The sequence below is a fragment of the Halichoerus grypus genome, chromosome 9, assembly GCF_964656455.1.
Source record: "Halichoerus grypus chromosome 9, mHalGry1.hap1.1, whole genome shotgun sequence".
NCBI lineage: Eukaryota > Metazoa > Chordata > Mammalia > Carnivora > Phocidae > Halichoerus > Halichoerus grypus.
In genome coordinates this window covers 61,212,350-61,232,631 of record NC_135720.1, presented here as the reverse complement: position 1 = coordinate 61,232,631, position 20,282 = coordinate 61,212,350, and the positions used below count along the sequence as shown (strand labels likewise).

The 20,282-nt window shown below is 34.1% G+C and overlaps 1 protein-coding gene across 6 annotated transcripts in view; it reads left to right on the top strand.

Moving 5' to 3' along the window:
- The window catches only part of LOC118528227 (uncharacterized), a 938,723-nt gene that overhangs the window by 611,853 nt on the left and 306,588 nt on the right, over positions 1 to 20,282 (top strand). For 5 of the 6 annotated variants that reach the window (XM_078054967.1, XM_078054965.1, XM_078054969.1 and 2 more), the window contains one exon: positions 4,229 to 4,308. The exons of the other annotated variant lie outside the window; for it this stretch is intronic. In XM_078054967.1, the coding sequence (XP_077911093.1) occupies positions 4,229 to 4,295 (67 nt within the window). In that variant the 3' untranslated portion in view covers positions 4,296 to 4,308. The remainder of the gene's footprint in view (positions 1 to 4,228; positions 4,309 to 20,282) is intronic. 6 annotated transcript variants of the gene reach the window in all.

Here is a 20,282-nt window from a genome sequence, read left to right as displayed (position 1 = left end):
CATGTGCACTGTATTTCAAAAGTTGTGTGTCGAGTTTAACGATAATATTGCCATTGTCACCCAGGTATTTAAGTTTGCTGAGCTTATGGGCTTTTACTCCTATTTTTATGTTTATATAATGGGAAGGCCTTAAAATAACCCCCACTCTATATAAAAGGAATAACTCACCTTTAAAGATCTACGAGGCTGTGACAGATTCCTACGAAACCTCATTTTAAAAAAAAGTCATTTCATGAGTGTGGCATTACAAAGCCAGCAAGCTAGTCTGCCTCTGCATGTATGCCTAGTTGATCATAAAATAATAACATTTTTGGAAATATATGCATGCATCTTAGGAAGTGACTTACAGTATTTGCATATTTGGAGAAAATGTCAGTGATGTCAGCAGGGGTTCTGAGAGTAGCTAAATGAGCAAGCTTTTCAAAAATTGCTATTTTATCAGCTATGCACTGTCAGCACAAAATGCAACCTCTTTAAGAAAGAGACAAGAAAAAAGCAAGTGATTTAATTTCTTCATTAGCTTACTTGGAACTGAATTACTGGTATACCTAGCAGCAGAGAACTGTATGCTGTAAGCTTGAGAAGAACCATTTAGCTCCTTTCTGTCCTCCTGACAAAATACGTTAGAAGTTTTTAGACTCCACCCTGTCTCCAAAAATGAAAGGCAACTGAAGTTCTCCTGATATTGGAGAATGGCAATTTGTCACCTCCCCACTTTCTGTACTCTAGTACTGTGGTTGAAGATCATGGTTATTTTTGTTGTTTGGGGTTTTTTTTTGGGGGGGGTAGTCTTTTGGGTTCATTCTTTTCATTTCTTTGTTTACTTTTGACTACAAGCTCTAAATATATGTTCTGCATAATATGTTTATGCTTAATAAATGTGTATACAGGTTGGAGATAGAATGTGTCTATTATTACCTAGCCATGGTAACAGCTCTCATTATATTTGTCAAAACAGATTAGTAAAATTGTTCACTAGATATTTGAAAGAAAATCATCTCATACATAACCACAAATAAACCACAGAATTGAAAAATCTAAAACATATCTTTAAAACACTGACCATTAAAATTAACTTCAAACCCTAAGTGCAACCATATTTTAAATCCACTACATAGAGACTTAGTTTGTGTTTACAACTTGTTGTCTTTGCCTTGTCCTAACGTGGCCTATGTGAATTTCAAAATAAGGAAAAAGGAAGAATTTCATTTCTTTATTAAAGTTCATAGAGGAAAGTGGCAGAATGCAAGAATTATAATTTGTTCTAATAAAGATTTATCTTTTGGACTCTTTTCATATCTATTAAAATATTTTAACTTTAGGTCAAATGTCCCACATTTAATGATAATAATTTGTCACTGTGAAAAATGAATATTTAGATACTGTATTTTTTAGAATTGAAATGAAAAAATTTTAAACTGAAGTATGAAGTTGGGAACAAAAATTAATCATCAAAGCAGGAAGTTACTTGCGACAATACTGTAGTGAACTTAAGAGCCCTAAAATCTGAATCTAATTACTGATGAGTTAGGGATGCAAGGATACAAAGTAGTTTTCGTGGTGATGAGTATATTTTATATTGTAATAGAATTTTGGGTCGGTGTTCAAGTTCTTTCCTGAGAATTATAAAGTACCAAGGATGAATATGTTATGTATACTCTTTAGAAATGTGTAAATGTGATATATGAGAAATCATGTCTTCACTGAAAGAGCAAGCCATCTAATCTTATGTTATAGATCCTAAAAGTAACTGAAAACACATTAATTATTAAAATCAATTTGTATTATCATGTAAGGACTTAAGCATGCCACAAAATGACAACTCTAATTCAAGAGAAAAAAATTCCAGATGATGTTCGCAGTAAAATTATAAAGACTGAAAAGAGGTCAAGAAGAGAAAAGTCCATTGATTTCTGTACTGTAGCACACAGATGCAGAGGCAGAGTCAAATCATTTTCAGGTTAGATTCAGGACAACCTGTTCATTGGTCTTGGTAATGGGGTTCTGCCTTCAAACCCTTATTTCTGCTTTTCCCAAAGCAGGTGCTGAGGAATGCATCATGTGCTCAAATGAAGTTCTTAGGCGGTAGTTGTTTCAGGCTGGGTAGAATCAGACTCTGACAACGAGTTTGGGAAATCAACATTTGTGAAGGGCAAGGGAGGAAGCAAGACTGGACAGAGGAAGAAGTGGAGTGGTCATGCATGCTGGAATGAAGCATGAGCAAACCTGGAGGGACACCAGTGAACAAGCATTGCTTGCCAAAGTGTCGTGCATTGTGTCAGAGTGGCGAGACTCCTGGCCCGAACAACAGATTGGTGCTGTCCTGCAGTAGCTAAAGGCTGGGGCTGCCTGCTGGATGCTCCTCCTGCAGCCGGGAGCACATGCTTCCTCGAAGGGGGACCTGGGTGATGTACCCCCATGCCTACCACAGGAATTAAAATTCAACTTGTTTCTTTCCTGGGGAAATTGACAGAACTTTTTAAAATATATTAGAATATGAATCCATGTAAAACTTCAAGACAGGTGATAGTGTGCAGTGTCTTCCAGAGTGTTTAACCTCAGAACCTATATGTTTTGTTTTCATTAAGCATCCTTTGTGTTCTGTAGATCCTGTAGAACGTACAAGGGTTACCACTGCCATTGTTTGAAGCTAATTTCTGCCATTCTTAGTCTGTTTTCCTTCTCCTCCTTCTTATTCTCTTCTTCCTTCTCTTTCTTAATTTTTGTCTTTGCCTTTATGCCTTCAGTTATGGAGCTGGGTCAACTGTAATGCCCACAGCTTTGTAAGCAACAAACTTAAATAACAAAAATTAAAACAAACAAACAAACAAACAAAAAACCTTAAAAAACACAATACGTATTAGGAAACCTATGTGATAACATTTCTTGATTGAGAATTCCAGGGACGATAGGAATAGGTTTGGGAATCAGAATACAGATCATGAGTACCTGGTACTGAAAGAACCACTTGCAAAACAAAACAAAACAAAACCTGAAAGGTGTTTCATCCTAAGTAATACCAACTCAAGATTTGACTGAATACTTCTCTGCTAAGTGATTTCATGCCACGTATATACAACTGACTGAGACTTTTTACATAATTATCCAAAGAGTAGCATGGAACCTAAATCAACCATTAAAGATATAAAAATGGACATTTGGAGGAAAAACATTCCATGTGATTATCTAAATAAAAAAATACTAACATACAAGCTAAAGTGAGTGTGTACCTCTTGCTGAAAATAGGTCATGGACATTGTTGTTCTTTAAAAGAACATTTTTGCCTTAGTCATGAGATATGTCCATGAAAAAGTAATTCACGAATTTAATGTCATCTTATATACAATTTAAATTAGCTATATTCTATACACTGTTTAATTATTATATTATAAGATCAGTGTTATAATATTTTAAATCCCCAATATATTAGAGTTCTAAAGATGGTATCTCTTTTGGGGAAAATTTCTTTTAAGAAAAATTTTTTTTTCCTCATGGCTCTTGGAGGTATGATTTACATTAAAAAAAAAAAAAAAGCAAAAAAACACAGATGTGAAATTGGAAGAAACATATGGATTAAAAACTCACTAAAAATCTAATGTTTTCTTTTCTGCGGATTCAACAAAACCTTAAATTCAATTGATTACTTGAATCATGATTATGTAATATGCATTGCTAAAATATGTAATGTATTTATGTAATGTATTATGTAATGTATTATCTTTTATGTAATGTATTATCTCCTCTGGGGTAGCAATATTGGACCTTTTAAGGAAATGATATCTTTTCTCAATAACTAGGTATAGAATAACAAACAAAAGTTCTCCCTAATTTTGTGAAATAATGAGATTAGTTTATCATAGAGCCCAAAGCACCCAGTATTACCAAAATTTTCAGGAATTTGCTGTGTTTATTCTCATTTTTGCATCTGTAGGGATGTGAGAGATTATGGTGTTTATGCTTAAAATTGTCATCCATAATCAAATCTGTGTTTTGGAGTTTCTTTTGTTAGAAAAACCTTGTGTATTCTGTATGCAAGGGCAGGTGGAGGCTCTGCTTGACCCTTTCTGGACTTGTCTCTTAGTAATGCTGTATCCTCAGAATAAAGGTCTGGTAGTAGCACAGGTACTTTCTTAGTGTAAAACCCTCCTCAGACTCCCACTCAAATCCCTAAAATTCTCATTTGAAACCCAGATTCTTAAGACATTTTATTTTTTCTTTCCTGAACTAGGCTCAACAGAGTGCCATTAGTGGTATTTTCATTCAGTATCAAGAGCTTGAAGTGGATGCTGTCCTGATCACATACAGAAGGTAGATTGGAAATATGTTTTTGCTTTCTTTACATACGTACATTCACCGTTCATTTTTAGTTTAAATTGGCTAATGCCAGAATGCGGCACACACATTTCAATATCTGGTTATAAGAATAAAAGCACGCACACACACAAATCCCTACCACATTTTACAAAGTTTAAAATATCATTCAGGATGCTTATCTTGTGCATAAGATGGTCTCCCATACTCTACATTCTAATTAAGTAGAGCAGTAAATCAAAGCATGCTGGATGTTTTGTGAGGAGCAGCTGGATTAAAATGTGCTTGAGAATAGGGGCTGGTGTCTTGGATGTCTTTTGGCAGACTGCCTGTGTTGGTGCAGCTACGGAGTGCTGGAATGCTGGATAATTTCAGGGCAAGTTCGTTTTCCAGGGCTTACAACCTGCTTAATGCAGGGAAGAAAGCTTGTAACTGTTTTGCCATCTCATCAGTATGTGATATGGAATAATCACAGTGGTTACCTAACAGTGATGGAAAGCCAGAGCAGCAAGGGAAAAGGGGACTGCAAATCTGACTGAACATGGGCATTTCAGGTTTGGAAATATGTGCTACCTACTAAAATGAGCTATCGACTAATTCAGGAAGAAATGTTATATGGGCTTAATGTTCATCTTCATCCACACTATAATGAGAAGGATTAGACTGGCTTCCATATGTGGAATATTTATTTCAGCAATACAAGAAAATGTATTTCCCTAATATTTTTTTCTGTATGCATAAGGCCTTAAATTTTACAGATGTGATTAATGTTTTAATTTGCTGTTCTAGTTGGATACAAGTTTACCATACAATATAAATTACTTACAAAGAAATTTGCTTATATGGAGCTTAATTCATAAGCTGTTTAGCCACCTTGTGTGGTACTGCAGCTATTTCTCTATGGGACTCTGCAGCTATGCAGCTTATTTTAAAAGTAAAAGCAATCATCCTATAAAATATTTTGAAATCATTCAAATTGAATTATTAAGGAAAAAATGACATACGCACAAATGATTATCATTTAGTTAAAATTAAAAAACAAAACAAAACAAAACAAAAAACAACGAAGCTTAACAATTAAATCCTGGCTACATTTTTAAAAATTCAAAGTAAGCCAGATAAGTTGAATGTTCATAAGCCAGGTATGTTTATTGTTCATTTTTCGATTTTCTTGTTATGTCATCATCTAGTATTCTTTTGGCATGCATTTAGTGTATGGTGGGTAAGTGAAATATTGGTAAATATGATGCAGAACCTGGTTTCTTTCCAAATTAATTCTCACCTTAATGCTCTCAGAATAAAGAATGCATTTTTTTTAGAACTGGAAGATCATGTCAAATTAGCACTAACCTACCTTTTTACCTGTTCTCAACTTGAGCTTAATAGAAGGTATCTATATTAATGAATTAGTATGTGTGAATTTAAGTTTTAAATCTGTAATAGAAACGTGATATCAATATTCCCCTTACGTACATTTTTTGAAGGCCCGACCCATAACATATATGAAATGCATTGAAAACTTTAAAATTAAATATTTGTATTTGTGACTGCTACGAGTACCAATAAGCTTTTCATTCAAATACTAAAGAAAACCACTGCAGGAGGGTGAATTATCACAAGAAATCTCAACCACTGTGGGAGAAAGGGATAGATCTAGGTGTTGTGGGATTAGACGCATATACACTTTATGAGAGGGGACCCTCACCCTCTTAAATAAAATAGTACAATACTGAGCTTACAAAATTATGCAAAGAAGGGACTATTCATTTAGAATGAAAAAAAAAATCACAACAAATTAGTGGAGGCTTGAAGATAAAGGTTCTGTTCCAGTAGACTGAGGCAATTTACTAGAAATGCTCATATAGAAATGCAACTTGAATACGACCTTGCTGCCTCTCCCTACCTGGAACCTTCTTCCAGCTCCCAGTCCTCTTGCCCTTTCTTTTTTGTTTTTGTTTGTTTGTTTGTCTGTTTTTTTACACAATAGCCCAGAGGGTTAGTCATTAATTTCACCTAGATGGGCTTCCGTTGGGAGCTTATGTTGGTAAACACAGTACTGATCTTTGCTAGTTTTCTCACTTAATTTTCATAATTCATTTGAGGATTCTAGGGTTGTTAATGAAAAGTTGCTTAGAACAAAAGAAATGGTAACAAAAAAGAAAGACAAATACGAAAAAGAAGCGAGGGAGAGCTATATAATATCAACTTGCTTGAAGACACATGAGCATATTTTCCCAGGCTGCTTAAGAATTAATTGGGTGAGATGAATTGTAAACATACAAGAAGAGCAGATGCCCATGCCCCACTGGTTCCAGGTGCTTCCGTGTCCAGGTTGTGTGTAAATGAATCCAGAAACACATATTCATCACTAGATCCCATTTACAATAGGCAATTTGCATATTATATATTAATAGGGTGGAAAGTAAATTTCTGAGGAAAAGTCTGAACTCTCCAGAATATTGGGATCTAGAGTACAATGTCTGTGGCTTGCTTTGGGCTATTAAAGGTTTATTTATTTATTTATTTATTTATTTTTAAGATTTTATTTATTTATTTATTTATTTGACAGAGAGAGAATGAGAGAGAAAGCACATGAGAGGGGGGAGGGTCAGAGGGAGAAGCAGACTCCCTGCCGAGCAGGGAGCCCGATGCGGGACTCGATCCAGGGACTCCAGGATCATGACCTGAGCCGAAGGCAGTCGCTTAACCAACTGAGCCACCCAGGCGCCCAAAGGTTTCTTTAAATACATTTTCTTTTCCTGACTTTCTTTGCTCAAATACTGTTTGCTTTTACTGAAGCCCACATTAGAAGTTCTTGCTACTTTATTAAACCAGAACAGAATAATGGGGATAATTGAAATCCCATGGAATCCAAAATTAACACTCACATATTTAGCTTTTTTCTATATTAAAAAAGAAAAACTTCCCAAAGTGTCAAAGTAACCAAATGTTCTCTGGAAAAGCCTCTACCAAGAAGCTGCAAAGGAATATATGAATCTTGGAATATTTTGTTGTGAATAAATTGCATCTTTACAATCAGATTTTAGCTTCTTAGCATGACCGATATATTGTAAACAGTGAAATTTGCCATACTGAAAATATCTGATCATTTTATTAAGTTTAGAACAATTAGTGTTCTCTGCATTCCTGTGTGAAACATCTGTGATTTTACTGCTTGCCCTTGGGCCTCAGAAGACCAGGAAACGTAGGGGCGGTGGGGGGAGCGTGGGGGCGGGGGCAAAAGAGCTGAGCCACAGATCTGGTGGATGAAGGTTGCCATGAAGGCAGGTAAAAACCAGAAGCAGTGGTGAAGGGACAAAAGGACAGTATATTCTAATGCAAAAGAGGATTTTTTTCCCTTTTCAGCCTGTGTACAGCAGTGTAGTCATTAGCTCCTTGAACACAATGTCAGTGTGTTAACTTTGCAACCTCCTTAAGGGGGCAGGAGGAAGGATGGGGGGAAGCAGGTTTGTGGATTGGAATTTTATAGTCAAAAAACATAGCCCACTAAGAACACTTTTTTCAAGAATGGCTGTTGTTAATGAGTAAGAAATATATTTAGGTTTTGCAATGCTTGAACCATTGAAGACTGAAGTGATCTTTCTATGTTCTTCCGTATGATGGACACTGTAACAGTGAGTGTCAAAACACATGCAAGGCTAGATTTTTATGAAAACTTAATAATATTATATTATATATGGACTATAAAAATTATAATAATAATTAAATAGTAATAATAAATAGACATGTACTGAATACTTACTATATCCCAGACATTCTTCTAAGCACCTTAAATGTATTCAGACATTTAATTCTCAAAGTATTCTTTTTTCATTCTACTGGTGATGAAACTGAGACCCAGAGTGGTTAAGGAAGTTGCCCAAGCTCACAAACTAGTAAGTAGTAGCAAATTCAGGATTCAGACAGGACAGTCTAGCTGCAGAGTCCAAAATCCTCCTACACCGCACTCCTTTGTAAGAGACTGAGGGCTGAATTCTCTAAGTTTGAGTCTGTTACAGTGGAGGCCAAATCGAACATGCAGACCAAACCCAGAAAATACTGAACTGCTTGTGTTATACTAGGTCTGTTCAGATTTGCTTTCCAGTCCTCTATTTTGCCTCCTAAAGATACAGCTTCCATGCATCTAAAGATGATTACTAAAAAACATACTTTATGCAGCTGAAAGATTGACTCATATATGTTCGCCCAAGTCTGTTTGTCTGATGAAGCCTTTGATAATTACTCACTTTGCATCTTCTTAGAAATAATTTGTTGGCAGTGCATTAGAACAACTTTGTACAGCCTTCCTTTCAACAAAGTATCAGCATAACCTAAGTGTACAAACGAGATGGTTTAGAAACGTAAGAGTAAGATTCCAATGTTTCTGTATATGATGTAAGATCTATCCACATTTTTTAAACAAAAATTTAGGGATTCGACAAATATAATTCAAGAAGAAATGTAAACAACATAATTTTTGAATAAAGCAACCATAGCTTCTATTCCCTAAATGTACACTGAAGCCCAGTAATCACCTGGTTAGACTTAAACCTACATAACTTCATTCATCTAATAAACATTTATTCATAACCTTTGACATTTTTATATTGTGATGGAGAACAAGGATTAAAGTAAAAAATAAAGACTGGTCCACTGTTTTATATTATTTACTGATGTATCATATATGATACTGTGTCTTGTTTCAAAAAGGGTTTGTCATGTAATCTGATTCTATCACCTTCCTTTTATGATTGGGGAAGAATAAAATGCAGAGAGTCCTAGCTAGAGACATAGAAAAATTATAAATTGGAGGCGTGTGGGTGACTCAGTCGGTTAAGTGTCTGCCTTCAGCTCACGTCATGATCCTGGGGTCCTGGGATCCAGCCCCACATCAGGCTCCCTGCTCAGCGAGGAGTCTGCTTCTCCCTCTCCCTCTGTGCACTCTCTTTCTGTCTCTCAGTCTCTCTCTCAAATAAATAAACATCTTTAAAAAAAGAAAAATTATAAACTGGTTTAGAAAAAAAGACACTTAAAAAACCTTCAATTCACATGTTACAGTTTTAGTAAATGACTGCTATGTATGATATTAATAAATTGGTAAACTGCTGTGGGATATACGGGTGGTTCTTGGAAGAAAGGAGAAACAGGAGATATGGACCTTTGGATGATAAACTTAAAATCAATTTGGAAAGAAATGGCACACATGTGGGGCAAGCTAGGAATAATGCCAGGCAGTGTACGGAAGTGTGAGATCAGTGGGGAAGGGTTGCTTAGTAAACACATATGTGGTAAAAGAATGGTCTCAGTCGCTGTAGGTTTCTCAGGCATGTGAAGTTTCAGCTGCTCCTTGGGAAAAAAGATGCCTACTGATGGATAGGGAAGGACTGGGAGAGAACTCCAGATGGAAAAATAGAGGGCATGAGGCCAGCAACTTGTGGACTTCATTTGTGTGTAGGCACTTCTTATAGCCTTTATGGGTGTATATTAGAGCTCAGTGATATCACAGGAAATAAATAACATTATCTCTTCAATGAATACAGTTACCTTATTTGCTTTTGTTTGAAAACAAATTACTTTGTTTAAAAAGCTCCACCAGTGCATTCAGTGCAATGCAAAGAAATAAATAACTAAAGGTAAAACCTTCCATAATATTTATATGAAAGCTAAACACTATTTTAACATCTAGTCTTGTGTTGGGGTGCTAGTTTTAAATTGTTCTGTGATTGAGAGATGTGTTTTATTAACAGAAACTTGACCTAAATACAAGAGCTTAATAGGGCTAGAGAAATCAACTGTGATGTTTTAGTGGATTATAAAAAGATTTAATGATCAGTGACTGATTCTTATTTCCTTTTTCATTGCTGATAACATAGCAGTGAAATTGCTGCCAGGACTGCTTTCTGTAACTTTACTAAGAATCATTGTTTTTACAAAAAGGGAGAAAAAAAGACAAAATGAGATTAAGATTATTTGGTTGTATAAGCTTTGCCTGATCCTGTTTAGAGTCACTTTGGGGATCTGCAAGTTTTTATTTCAAAGTTATGCCATTTGAAACCCTTTGGTGGCATAAACATTCCATTATATAGAAAAGCAGACACGTATACAAACTTAACTTGGCAGAAATATATGTTTGCAGCCAACAGACTGTGCACAGTAAGCCCAGAATGAAATATAATCAGGGGTCTGATGCTGACATGGTAAGAAGACTGTGGTCTCCTTAAAAAGTGATGAAAATGTTTTCCCTTAGAAATCAATTACAAAGAAAAGGGTTGGGGGAAGCTTTGATGTTTTCTCAGGAAATGTATGTTTGATAATTGTTTAATGTTTGTACTTATAGAAAAACTATCAAAACAAAGTAAGTGCATCTTTTGAATGTTGCAGACCATGTACAGCAGGTCAGGGAGTTGCTGGGTGAGGCAGGCTGACCACTCAGAGCTCACCAACATACTATGTCTCCACGGATACACTTGCCACGTCCCAGGGCCTGGTCCCCAGCCTTTCAGGATCAGCAATTTGTTTTGGTCAGCACACCAAGAGTTCATAGGTCCCACAGAGCTGGGCACCCATTTATCACATTCATAGAGAATGCAACATCAAACATCAAATGACGATTTATTAATTTACAATGAAAAATACAAATGTTGGTCAGTCCAGAATTCTCAAGTTGGCTTACCCAAAGCTTTTTCTCATTTTAGCAAAGCCCCTACATGGGAGGCTGAAATATTAGATAGTTTCTTGATTCCCTCACACGGATGACTAATGACATCTGTTATGACAGGTCTTGCTAGTTTAAAGATAATTTAATCGACCTGTTTTTACATGTTTATCCTTATACAGTACCAATGATGTCTAAGATGGTTTTTCAACTTTACTTTTTCCTGAGTACCTACAGATACATATATTTAAAAACATTAATATTGTGAAATGAGCAGACATCCTAATAAATGATGAACCATGTCTGTTTAACTGCAGGTGATTAACGTGATACAGAGAATATACATTGAACATAGAATTTCTCCTCCATATATTAAAAGAGGAATATGGAAATCATTTGTTGAAATTCACTGGGTAACAACTGGATAATCCTTATTATAATTATTATTTTAAGTGGAAGATAAATGAAATTAGCATTTATGCTCATAACTACCTAATCAGATTACTCACCTTCAGTTGGGAATTACCTTACCCAAATGATATGCCAGCTAGCCGTCCAAACCTTCTCCCTGACTCAAGCTAATCCATCATAGTAATCTCTTACCATGTCCACTGTTGGTCCCACAGTCAACACTTGAATCTGGTCTGACCTATCATATAGTCCATTTTCTGGAAATCTGGGACTTAAGAAGGTCTCTCTATCTCTCTCTGGTGGCCAAAACTGATAAAATGTCTAACTTGGGAACTGTCGGTGGCCACGTGGGAAGCACAGGTCTACAAAGAGAGAGTATGCTAATAGCATGTAGAAAGAATCAAAGAAGATAAATGAAGAAAGTGTCCCAGGAGCATTACGATTTCTGGGTCCAGTTGCCTCTGAAGTTCAAATCCCTGAGCTTCTTGTAGCAGTTTTGGTTTTGGTTTTCATTTTGAGTATGAGATTTTGAGACACACACTATTTTTGTGAAGCTAATGAGAGTTTAGTTTGCGTTAATTAGAACAAAAAAATTTTCAAATAATACAAGAAAATTATTTGGAAGTGTTGAGATTTATATTTTTAGCTAGATAAAATTCAAAGAAACAGTGATAAATAAACATTTGTGATAGAAAGAAAAATATATTGTAAGTTATGTAACATTTTCTTCATTTGTTAAGGGGACTTAGTGACTAACGTTTAGTACAAAAACCATATAATTCCATATAAAATTTCAATAGTCATGCCTTTATATGTACCCAAGAGAGACATATATTCTCCCACATATATAAGAATAGTAACATTCAATGGCATATTGATTTTTTATTTCTTATAATTGAAAACATTGCTTTAGTAAGATAATATCTAATTACTAGTAAAATCCTAAAGGAGCTGTTATTGACAATATTTTCTTAATCACAGTCCTAAGTAGGATATTTATTTTTACTCATTATCAGTTAGAATATTTGCTAAATGTGCACTATTTTCAAAGCACTCTTCTAGAAGTGGAGGGTGATATAAATATAAAAGGAAATGTGTAACCTCTAAGAAGAATTATAGGATAGTTGGATATGCTTTGATAAATGTAAAAAATTATACAGGTCAACATGCAGACAACAGTTTATTACCATGTTTAAAGCATCCATGTCCTCAGTGGAACACTGATAAATGCAAAGTGGGGATTAATTGTGGGTGATCTGCAATAGAAGTTTTTGTATCATTTTGAATGAAAGAAAGACATAAATTGAGGATTCGCTGTGTAGCTATGTATGTGGATTTAGTTATTGTTCCAAATGGGAGCATTAACCTGAAGAACTAGCTTCAGAAACGCTTTCTTCCAACTCCAAGCTGATGACCAAGCTGCCCACCCTCTGCCTAGAACACTTTTTTCCCACCCCACCCCACCTTTAACCTCTGACTTGTCTAGCTCCTATTCATTCTTCATATCCCAGATGATGGAGCCTCCTTTAGGGAGCCTGCTATTAGTTTCCTAAACCTGAGTTAGATGCTTCTGTGAGGACAGTTGATTCCCACCTCATGCTGAGCATTCTCACTGACTGACTGGCCTGTTTGCTAATCATTGTCTCCTCAATAGATTGTAAATTCCTACAGAGAAGATATTGTGCTCATTTTGAACATAGTATCTTCAGAGATTAGCACAGTGCAGAGCATATAGTTTCTCAATAATAAATAAAGCAGTAATGAACAAATGTATCTAGGGATTTTATATAAAAATTATTGAGTAACGGTTTCATGGTAGTAAAGAAGGTGGTAAAATAGTTAAAGTAAGTCTGAAAGAACCCCAAGTTTGTTTTCTCAAATTGAAATTGATATTTCTTTTCTCAAATTGAGAATTGAAGCTAAGGCTTTGGTTATGATATGGAATCATGGGATAAATTATTATATTGGTTGTGAGGGATCTTATATTACTTAAATTCCCCCCAAATGATAGGCAATAGTGAGACTTGGCATGATATTTACTGGGGAGATTGTAAACCTAAAATAAATTGCACCATGCTTCCTGGCCTGTGTAGCATACCAATATGGAAATCGTGATTAGGAACAGAATATTTCACACCAGCAAGCTGAGTGTAAACATGGTATTCTTGCTTCTACTAGTCCTCCTAGAGCAGTTGACAATGCACTTATCTGCTTCGGTTGAAAAAAAGAATAACATTTCACATAAATTATTGTTAATAATGCCTTAATGAACAGTGCAATTCTCTCTTATTTTTTTTTTTTTTCAGAATAAGTTCTTTTGATTCAGAAAAGGTTGCTGAATGAAAGAATTCTTCTGCCTGATTTATGGGGCTTTTAAATAGCAGACAGCCCTTCCAATCAGGAAGCAGGACTGTGATTTTTAAGATTCACAGTCTGTAATGAGGACATAGCACTAAGCTGTCATTGCACACAGATTAGAAATAAACTGCAGTAACATCCCTTTTATATTCCTGCCTGTATGTAGTATAAAAATGCATTATTTTATATAAGTATTTGGTTGATTATCCCTAATACAGATTATTTTTAAAAAGGGCAAAAGAAGAGATTTGGTCTCAAGGGAAAAATATTGAATTTGGTTTACTATTTTTGTTAACCACTTCTCTTAAAATGTTAATTTTCTTACACAGGTATCATACTAGGTATATATTAATTCCATCTACTGATGATGTATGTGTTTATGATAATCTGTGGTCAGAATTATACTTACATAACTGAACAAATAGTCATTGATGTATTTTAATTATGAACTATATTATTAGAAAGCATAAATTACATAATTAACACCCACCAGCCTCAGTAATAAAACTTTAGAATCATTAGAAATCCCTGTTTGTCAGATCTCTCATTCTCTCCAAGAATTCCATCCTGAATTTGCATCTCTTTATATTTAAAATAAGTATTTTTAAACAACATATTTCATTGGCTATATATTTCTTTTTTAAAAAAGATTTTCTATTTATTTTAGAGAGAGCGCGCATGTGAGTGGGAGGAGGGGCAGAGGGAGAGAATCTTCAAGCAGACTCCCAGCTGAGTGCGGAGCCCATAGGGCTTAATCCCACAACCCATGAAATCATGACCTCAGCTGAAACCAATAGTCTGGTGCTAAAACCAACTGAGTCACCCAGGTGCCCCTCGTTATAGATTTCTAAATTAATATGGCTCATACTACAAAAATGTTTGAGTAACTTACTCTTTGCACCAAACATATTTTCGAAAATCTGAGACTTGTGGCTCCATTTATTTTTGCCCCTTAGACATTCCACTTTGTGCCAAGTTTTATTTATCCATCTAGTAAAATATAGTTGAGTTATTTTCATTAAAAATACTACAAATAATCATGTTATGAGCATCTCATACGTGCCTTGTGCATACATGTGAAAGTGTCTTTATTTTAGAGTGTACACTTTGTCTTTTATTCCCATGATTTATTCATTGCGTACCTGGAAGACTGTATCTCCCACTTCCCTTCATCCATTTTGCCCATTCCCCTGCCCCCTCCCCTCTTAAATATATATAGAGAGTATATACTTTGACTAAAGTTGCAAAGAATTTGAACCTTTATCTGTATTAAATTTTGTTACTTTGATTCTCTAAGTGATTTTAACAATTAACACTTCTACCAGCTGTAAATAAAAGTGAGTTTCCTTTATATCCTTGACAACACTTTATATTTTCAGAATTCCAATTATTTACCATATCTATTGGGTATGAAATAATATCTCACTGGATCATTTTCTGATTACTTGGGTCAAGGGAGAAGGAGTTGGAGAGGTTCAGATTTCTTCTTATCTGAATTATCTTTTCAAATCATTTGCTTAATAAAAAATACTTTAATTTTAATATTTTAGTGTTTTCCCTTTTTTGATTTCTGAGCTCTTCCTATACTCTAGATACTAATTCTTAGTCCTATATATGCATTGCATATATTTTCTGCCAGTCTGTCAATTTTTTTTTAATTGCTATAGATGGAATATTTAATACTCTGAAATTTTCTAAGGTAACTTGCTCCTGGTGGAAATCTGACATCATAGCTAATTTCTAGTGCTTCCATTAAAAACAAAAACAAAAACAAAAGAATCCTGTGAGGCGCCCTTTTAAAATTGAGTTTGTAAAAAAGAAAGCAATAATTTCCTATCACAACATAAAATATTATCACCAAATTAATATCTGTAGCTAATATTTCTCATTTCTACCCTGTTCAATTTCATATAAGCATGAACAAAGAGCAAAAGCAATTATGAGAAAATATCTTAAATTAAAAGGCAAAAATAAAAGTTGGGGAATTGGGCAAAATTTATAATAATATTATCACAAAATATAAATAAATGTATTTTGTTGTATTTGTGTGCAGAAATATTAAAATTAATATGGATATTCTTGATTATGACACCCAGTCCATTAAGAAATGTAACCAATAAGATGCATATGCTTATTAAACATACTCTATTTTTATCCATATGAGACTGGTATTTGAGGCTTATTTTTGTTGAACACAAAAATAAAGTGAAACCTTTAATTGGGATTCATATATTTTATGACCATGTAGATTGTGTAGATTTATTGCTTAAGCTATGATCAGAAATAACCATCTGAGGGGCGCCTGGGTGGCTCAGATGGTTGAGCATCTGCCTTCGGCTCAGGTCATGATCCCAGTGTCCTGGGATCGAGCCCCGCATCGGGCTCCTTGCTCCGCGGGAAGCCTGCTTCTCCCTCTCCCACTCCCCCTGCTTGTGTTTCCTCTCTCGCTGTCTGTCTCTCTGTCAAATAAATAAATAAATAATCTTAAAAAAAAAAAAGAAAAGAAACAACCATCTGAAATGATCATTATTTGAAAAATTGTAAGACTGATACTCATACATGGTTATTTGTCCCTATATTGGCAATCTCTGTTACAATTTCTTCAGAATGATTCTTTGAACTTTGTGGTGTTTGATTTTGTCAGTGGGACTAATGCGTGATGTCTTTGAGCAAAAGTGCTCACAGTAGTTTTCTTCCAAGTCAGTACAATTATTGGAAAAAGTGACAAAAATGGATTTAAATATCAACCAGTTTCCCATTTTTTTACAGCAATATACTTTAGAATATTTAACAATTTGTCTACCAGAAGGGTTATACATTGCCCCATTAAATATATGTCAGCATACTTAGTCAGTTATAGCCACATTAATTTTATAAAACATAATAGAAATACATCAATAAAATATCATCCCACTCCAAACATTTGTTCTGGGGCATTATTTTATTTTTGTTGCCATTGAAAATATATCAGACAATAAAATTTTGTTAAATGAGCAAATGTGCCACCAATCTACTGCAAAGAGATTTCTTTAAACCATTTAGAAAGGCATTGTTAGTTCTTAGGATCTCATAGGATATGATAACTCATAGGACCATAGTGAGAATTAAATGGAAATAATTCACAAACATCCGTAAGTACTGAAGTACTTGTTATAATTAATGTTGTTATACAATCAGTTAAAACAAAATGAAAGATAAACTTATTTAAAAAGCCATGATTCCCACCCCAATGCCATTTGCTTTCTCTGTCTAACCCCAGTACTTATTCATTTACATATTAGATATACTATCTTGTAGTTACAATTTCGTAGTAAGCTTTAAAAAATGTACTTTATGAAAAAGTTTCATGTTACTAAATAGACCTTATAGTTTTCATTTTAATGTCTACATATCAAATAATATGCAAAGATTTATATTTGTGTTTTGAATATTTTAACATTTTTCAGCATCATAAATAATTCTGCCATTAATTTTTCGTTCTACCTCACCATCATTATGGTGACTCATAATTTTAAAATCAAGTTTGATAGAAAAATAATGTCACATAGTTTAAATTATAAACATATTCTCTTCTGTTTGTATACTAATTATATTTCTGTTACGTGAATCGTTCATGTTATTTGTCCCTTAGATTTGTATATATCTATATATATACATATATATATTTATCCATAATGTACCTGAATATATTTCTTATCAATTTTATAAATTGTTTATATAACATAGATAAACCCTGTGGCCATAGTTGCTGTAAATATTTTTTGTGTAAGCCATATTCCTTTTTATTCTGAAAACATATAAGAGGGTTTTAATTTCTATATGGTAAAGCCTGTCTGTCTTCTGTTTTCTAATTTCTGCTATCACTTCAAAGCTTAAAATTGCCATCGCTTAGGAGATCTTATAAATATTCAAATATATTTTCTTTGTTTTCTGATTTATACATTTTAAATATTATCTCAACACAATTGGAATTTATTTTGATGTCTATCTATAGGTAGAATTCCCAATTTTGTTAATTAAAAGACCATCTATTCTATTGTGACTCTCCCATTTTAAGATATGACAAAAGTACCAATAGAATCTACTGTTAATTTTTTATTCTATTTATTTCTATACCTATTTTTGAATACTAGCTTTAATTCTGTGTCCTTTGGTGTATCTCTGCAGATTGAATTAATGTGTTAAGTAAGATTCATCCTTATGTTTTTTTTCATGAGTTTTCATTATTATAAAAAACATTATAAGTCAAAACTCTGACATGTTCAATGTAAGCCTTAAAATAGACAATTCTTTCAGAATTCTAAAAAATTATATTGGGTATGAAATTGGATCTATTCAACTATGGGAATTAATGAATTTGTACCATCCCTGAAACATTTTTTTCAACTTTTTAACCATTTTAACCATTTTAACCATTTTAGTATGATGGTTTTATGGATTTTAAACTTTTAATTTAGGGGATAATAATCTTCATTTTATAAATTAAACACCAACAAGCACTCCCTGATAAGGAACAGGGTTCTTTAAAAAAAAAATTCCTCTGAAAAGCTGCAAAAAAAAAAAAAAATACTATGTCAAACCAAGTGTATATTCTACTGAACACTTTTATATTTGGAAAATAGCTGATGTAAAGACCCTATTTTAATCTGAATTTCTCTTTCATGTTAGTGGCTCTTTACCCCTTTGGTCTGCTTCTAAATGTTAGAAAAATGCTACACAATGTTCAACTTAAATTAGAGAGAAAAAATAGTTCATTTTATAGAGGTTTTCTGCAACACTTGTATTGCATGTGATATGACTACAGTCGAGGGGAAAAAAAAGAAGAAATGTTTTCTAAAATCGAATGACTTTAATGAACCTGCTCAATCTGTACAACAGTATCATGTATTTTACTTGAATGAAGTTGTTAAACAAGATCTCTGTTTACATATACTGTTGTGCAATTATCAATCCAATCAAAAACTCACTCATTGTTTTTTAATTCAAAAGTGATTAGCAAATGCTGAGAAGTCACCTTATCTCACTAAAACACAGGTACCAACTCAGAGTAAATATTTTGGTAAACAATTATTCTGTCCTTGCATATTCAGCAGTGTGCTAAATTATGCATAATCTTGCATAAGTAATAAGTGAAGGTAGCTTAAATTCAAGGTTTTTTTTTAACCTGACCTATTTCTTTCAGTGCTGTTAGCAGCTTAAATCATGTATGAGCTTTCTGTAAGGCTTCAATGAGTAGCTCGGGTGGAGAAACTTCAGTAATAAATTTCAGGAGAAGACAAGTTTTTTGACAGGCATAATGCAACACATACAGAGTCTGGAACTCACACTCTGGGAATTTAGAGCAATCCTCGCAAAGCAGCTTTTCCCTGTTACATTAATAGAGAAAATGAAGTATGAAAGTCCTCAGGAATTACTGCTAGGTGTAATTTAAATAATTTACCAGAAGACAGTTCAGCACATGCATTGAACAGGGGCATACAGAGTTTGCCATAAGCAGTTTATAAATAAACTATATTCCGCTGAAGTAAGTCAGGCATAAATTATAACTATTCCTTTTGTGGCTGCACCCTGTTCCTCATTGTAATAGTTATTTAAAAAAAAATCAGGGTTATGACCTTCTCCTGGAAATCACAGACATTGCCTGCCTTGTACCTTGCTTATGAGCTTCCTTATGGTTAATGGTTTGGTAGCTATGAGATCAAAATAAAAATACTATTGCTAGGGAAAAATGCATTACATATCTGTAAACAGAATTCTGGAAGTATTCTTTGCCTGTTTGGGGGTAGGGGGAGATATGTAGCCAAAGACCATCAAGGAGATACAGATCATTTTATGAAAGCTTTATACCATATATGTGGAGAAAAAGAAGATATACTTTCTATTTCTTGCCTCGAGTATTGTGCCTTAAATTATCAGGCCAAAGTAAAAATGCCAAAGGAAATATATAATGAAGACTCAAAACTATGTAGAAATTATTTGTAGAACATGCATGTGGAGGTTAAAAAGCTTTTATTCTATATAGCCTTGAGTTATTAAATAGCAGATGGACTATAAGGGCTTCAAAATTCTCCTAAAATATACTAGCAGTGCTTTGGAAGGAGACTTTGTAAAAGGCAGGTGATGTAGAGTGTTGCTCGACTCCTAAAACATCAAATTATAAACCAGCATTCTGTAACTTGTACTTTCACTTGGCTTCATTTGATAGAAAAATGGACTCCTTGGGAAAAAAAAAAAAAAAACGTTTAGACTAGAGACTGAATAGTTACGTTCCTGAAGTTATATAACATAGAGAGATAATGTACATCCTCATAAGTGCTCTTTTAAATATACATGAATCACACTTCTCAGGTTGTTCTTTGGAGTCATATGCACTGTAGTTCCCCAGCTCTCCATACTCCATATACATGTGGATATGTATGTACTCATGTTATATATAATTTTTATATGTGTGTCTATACATATATATATATAGACACAAATATGTGTATGTATGTCAGAGTTAAAATTTTTTCTGGGAATGCATACTCTCCATTCAAGTGTTATAACT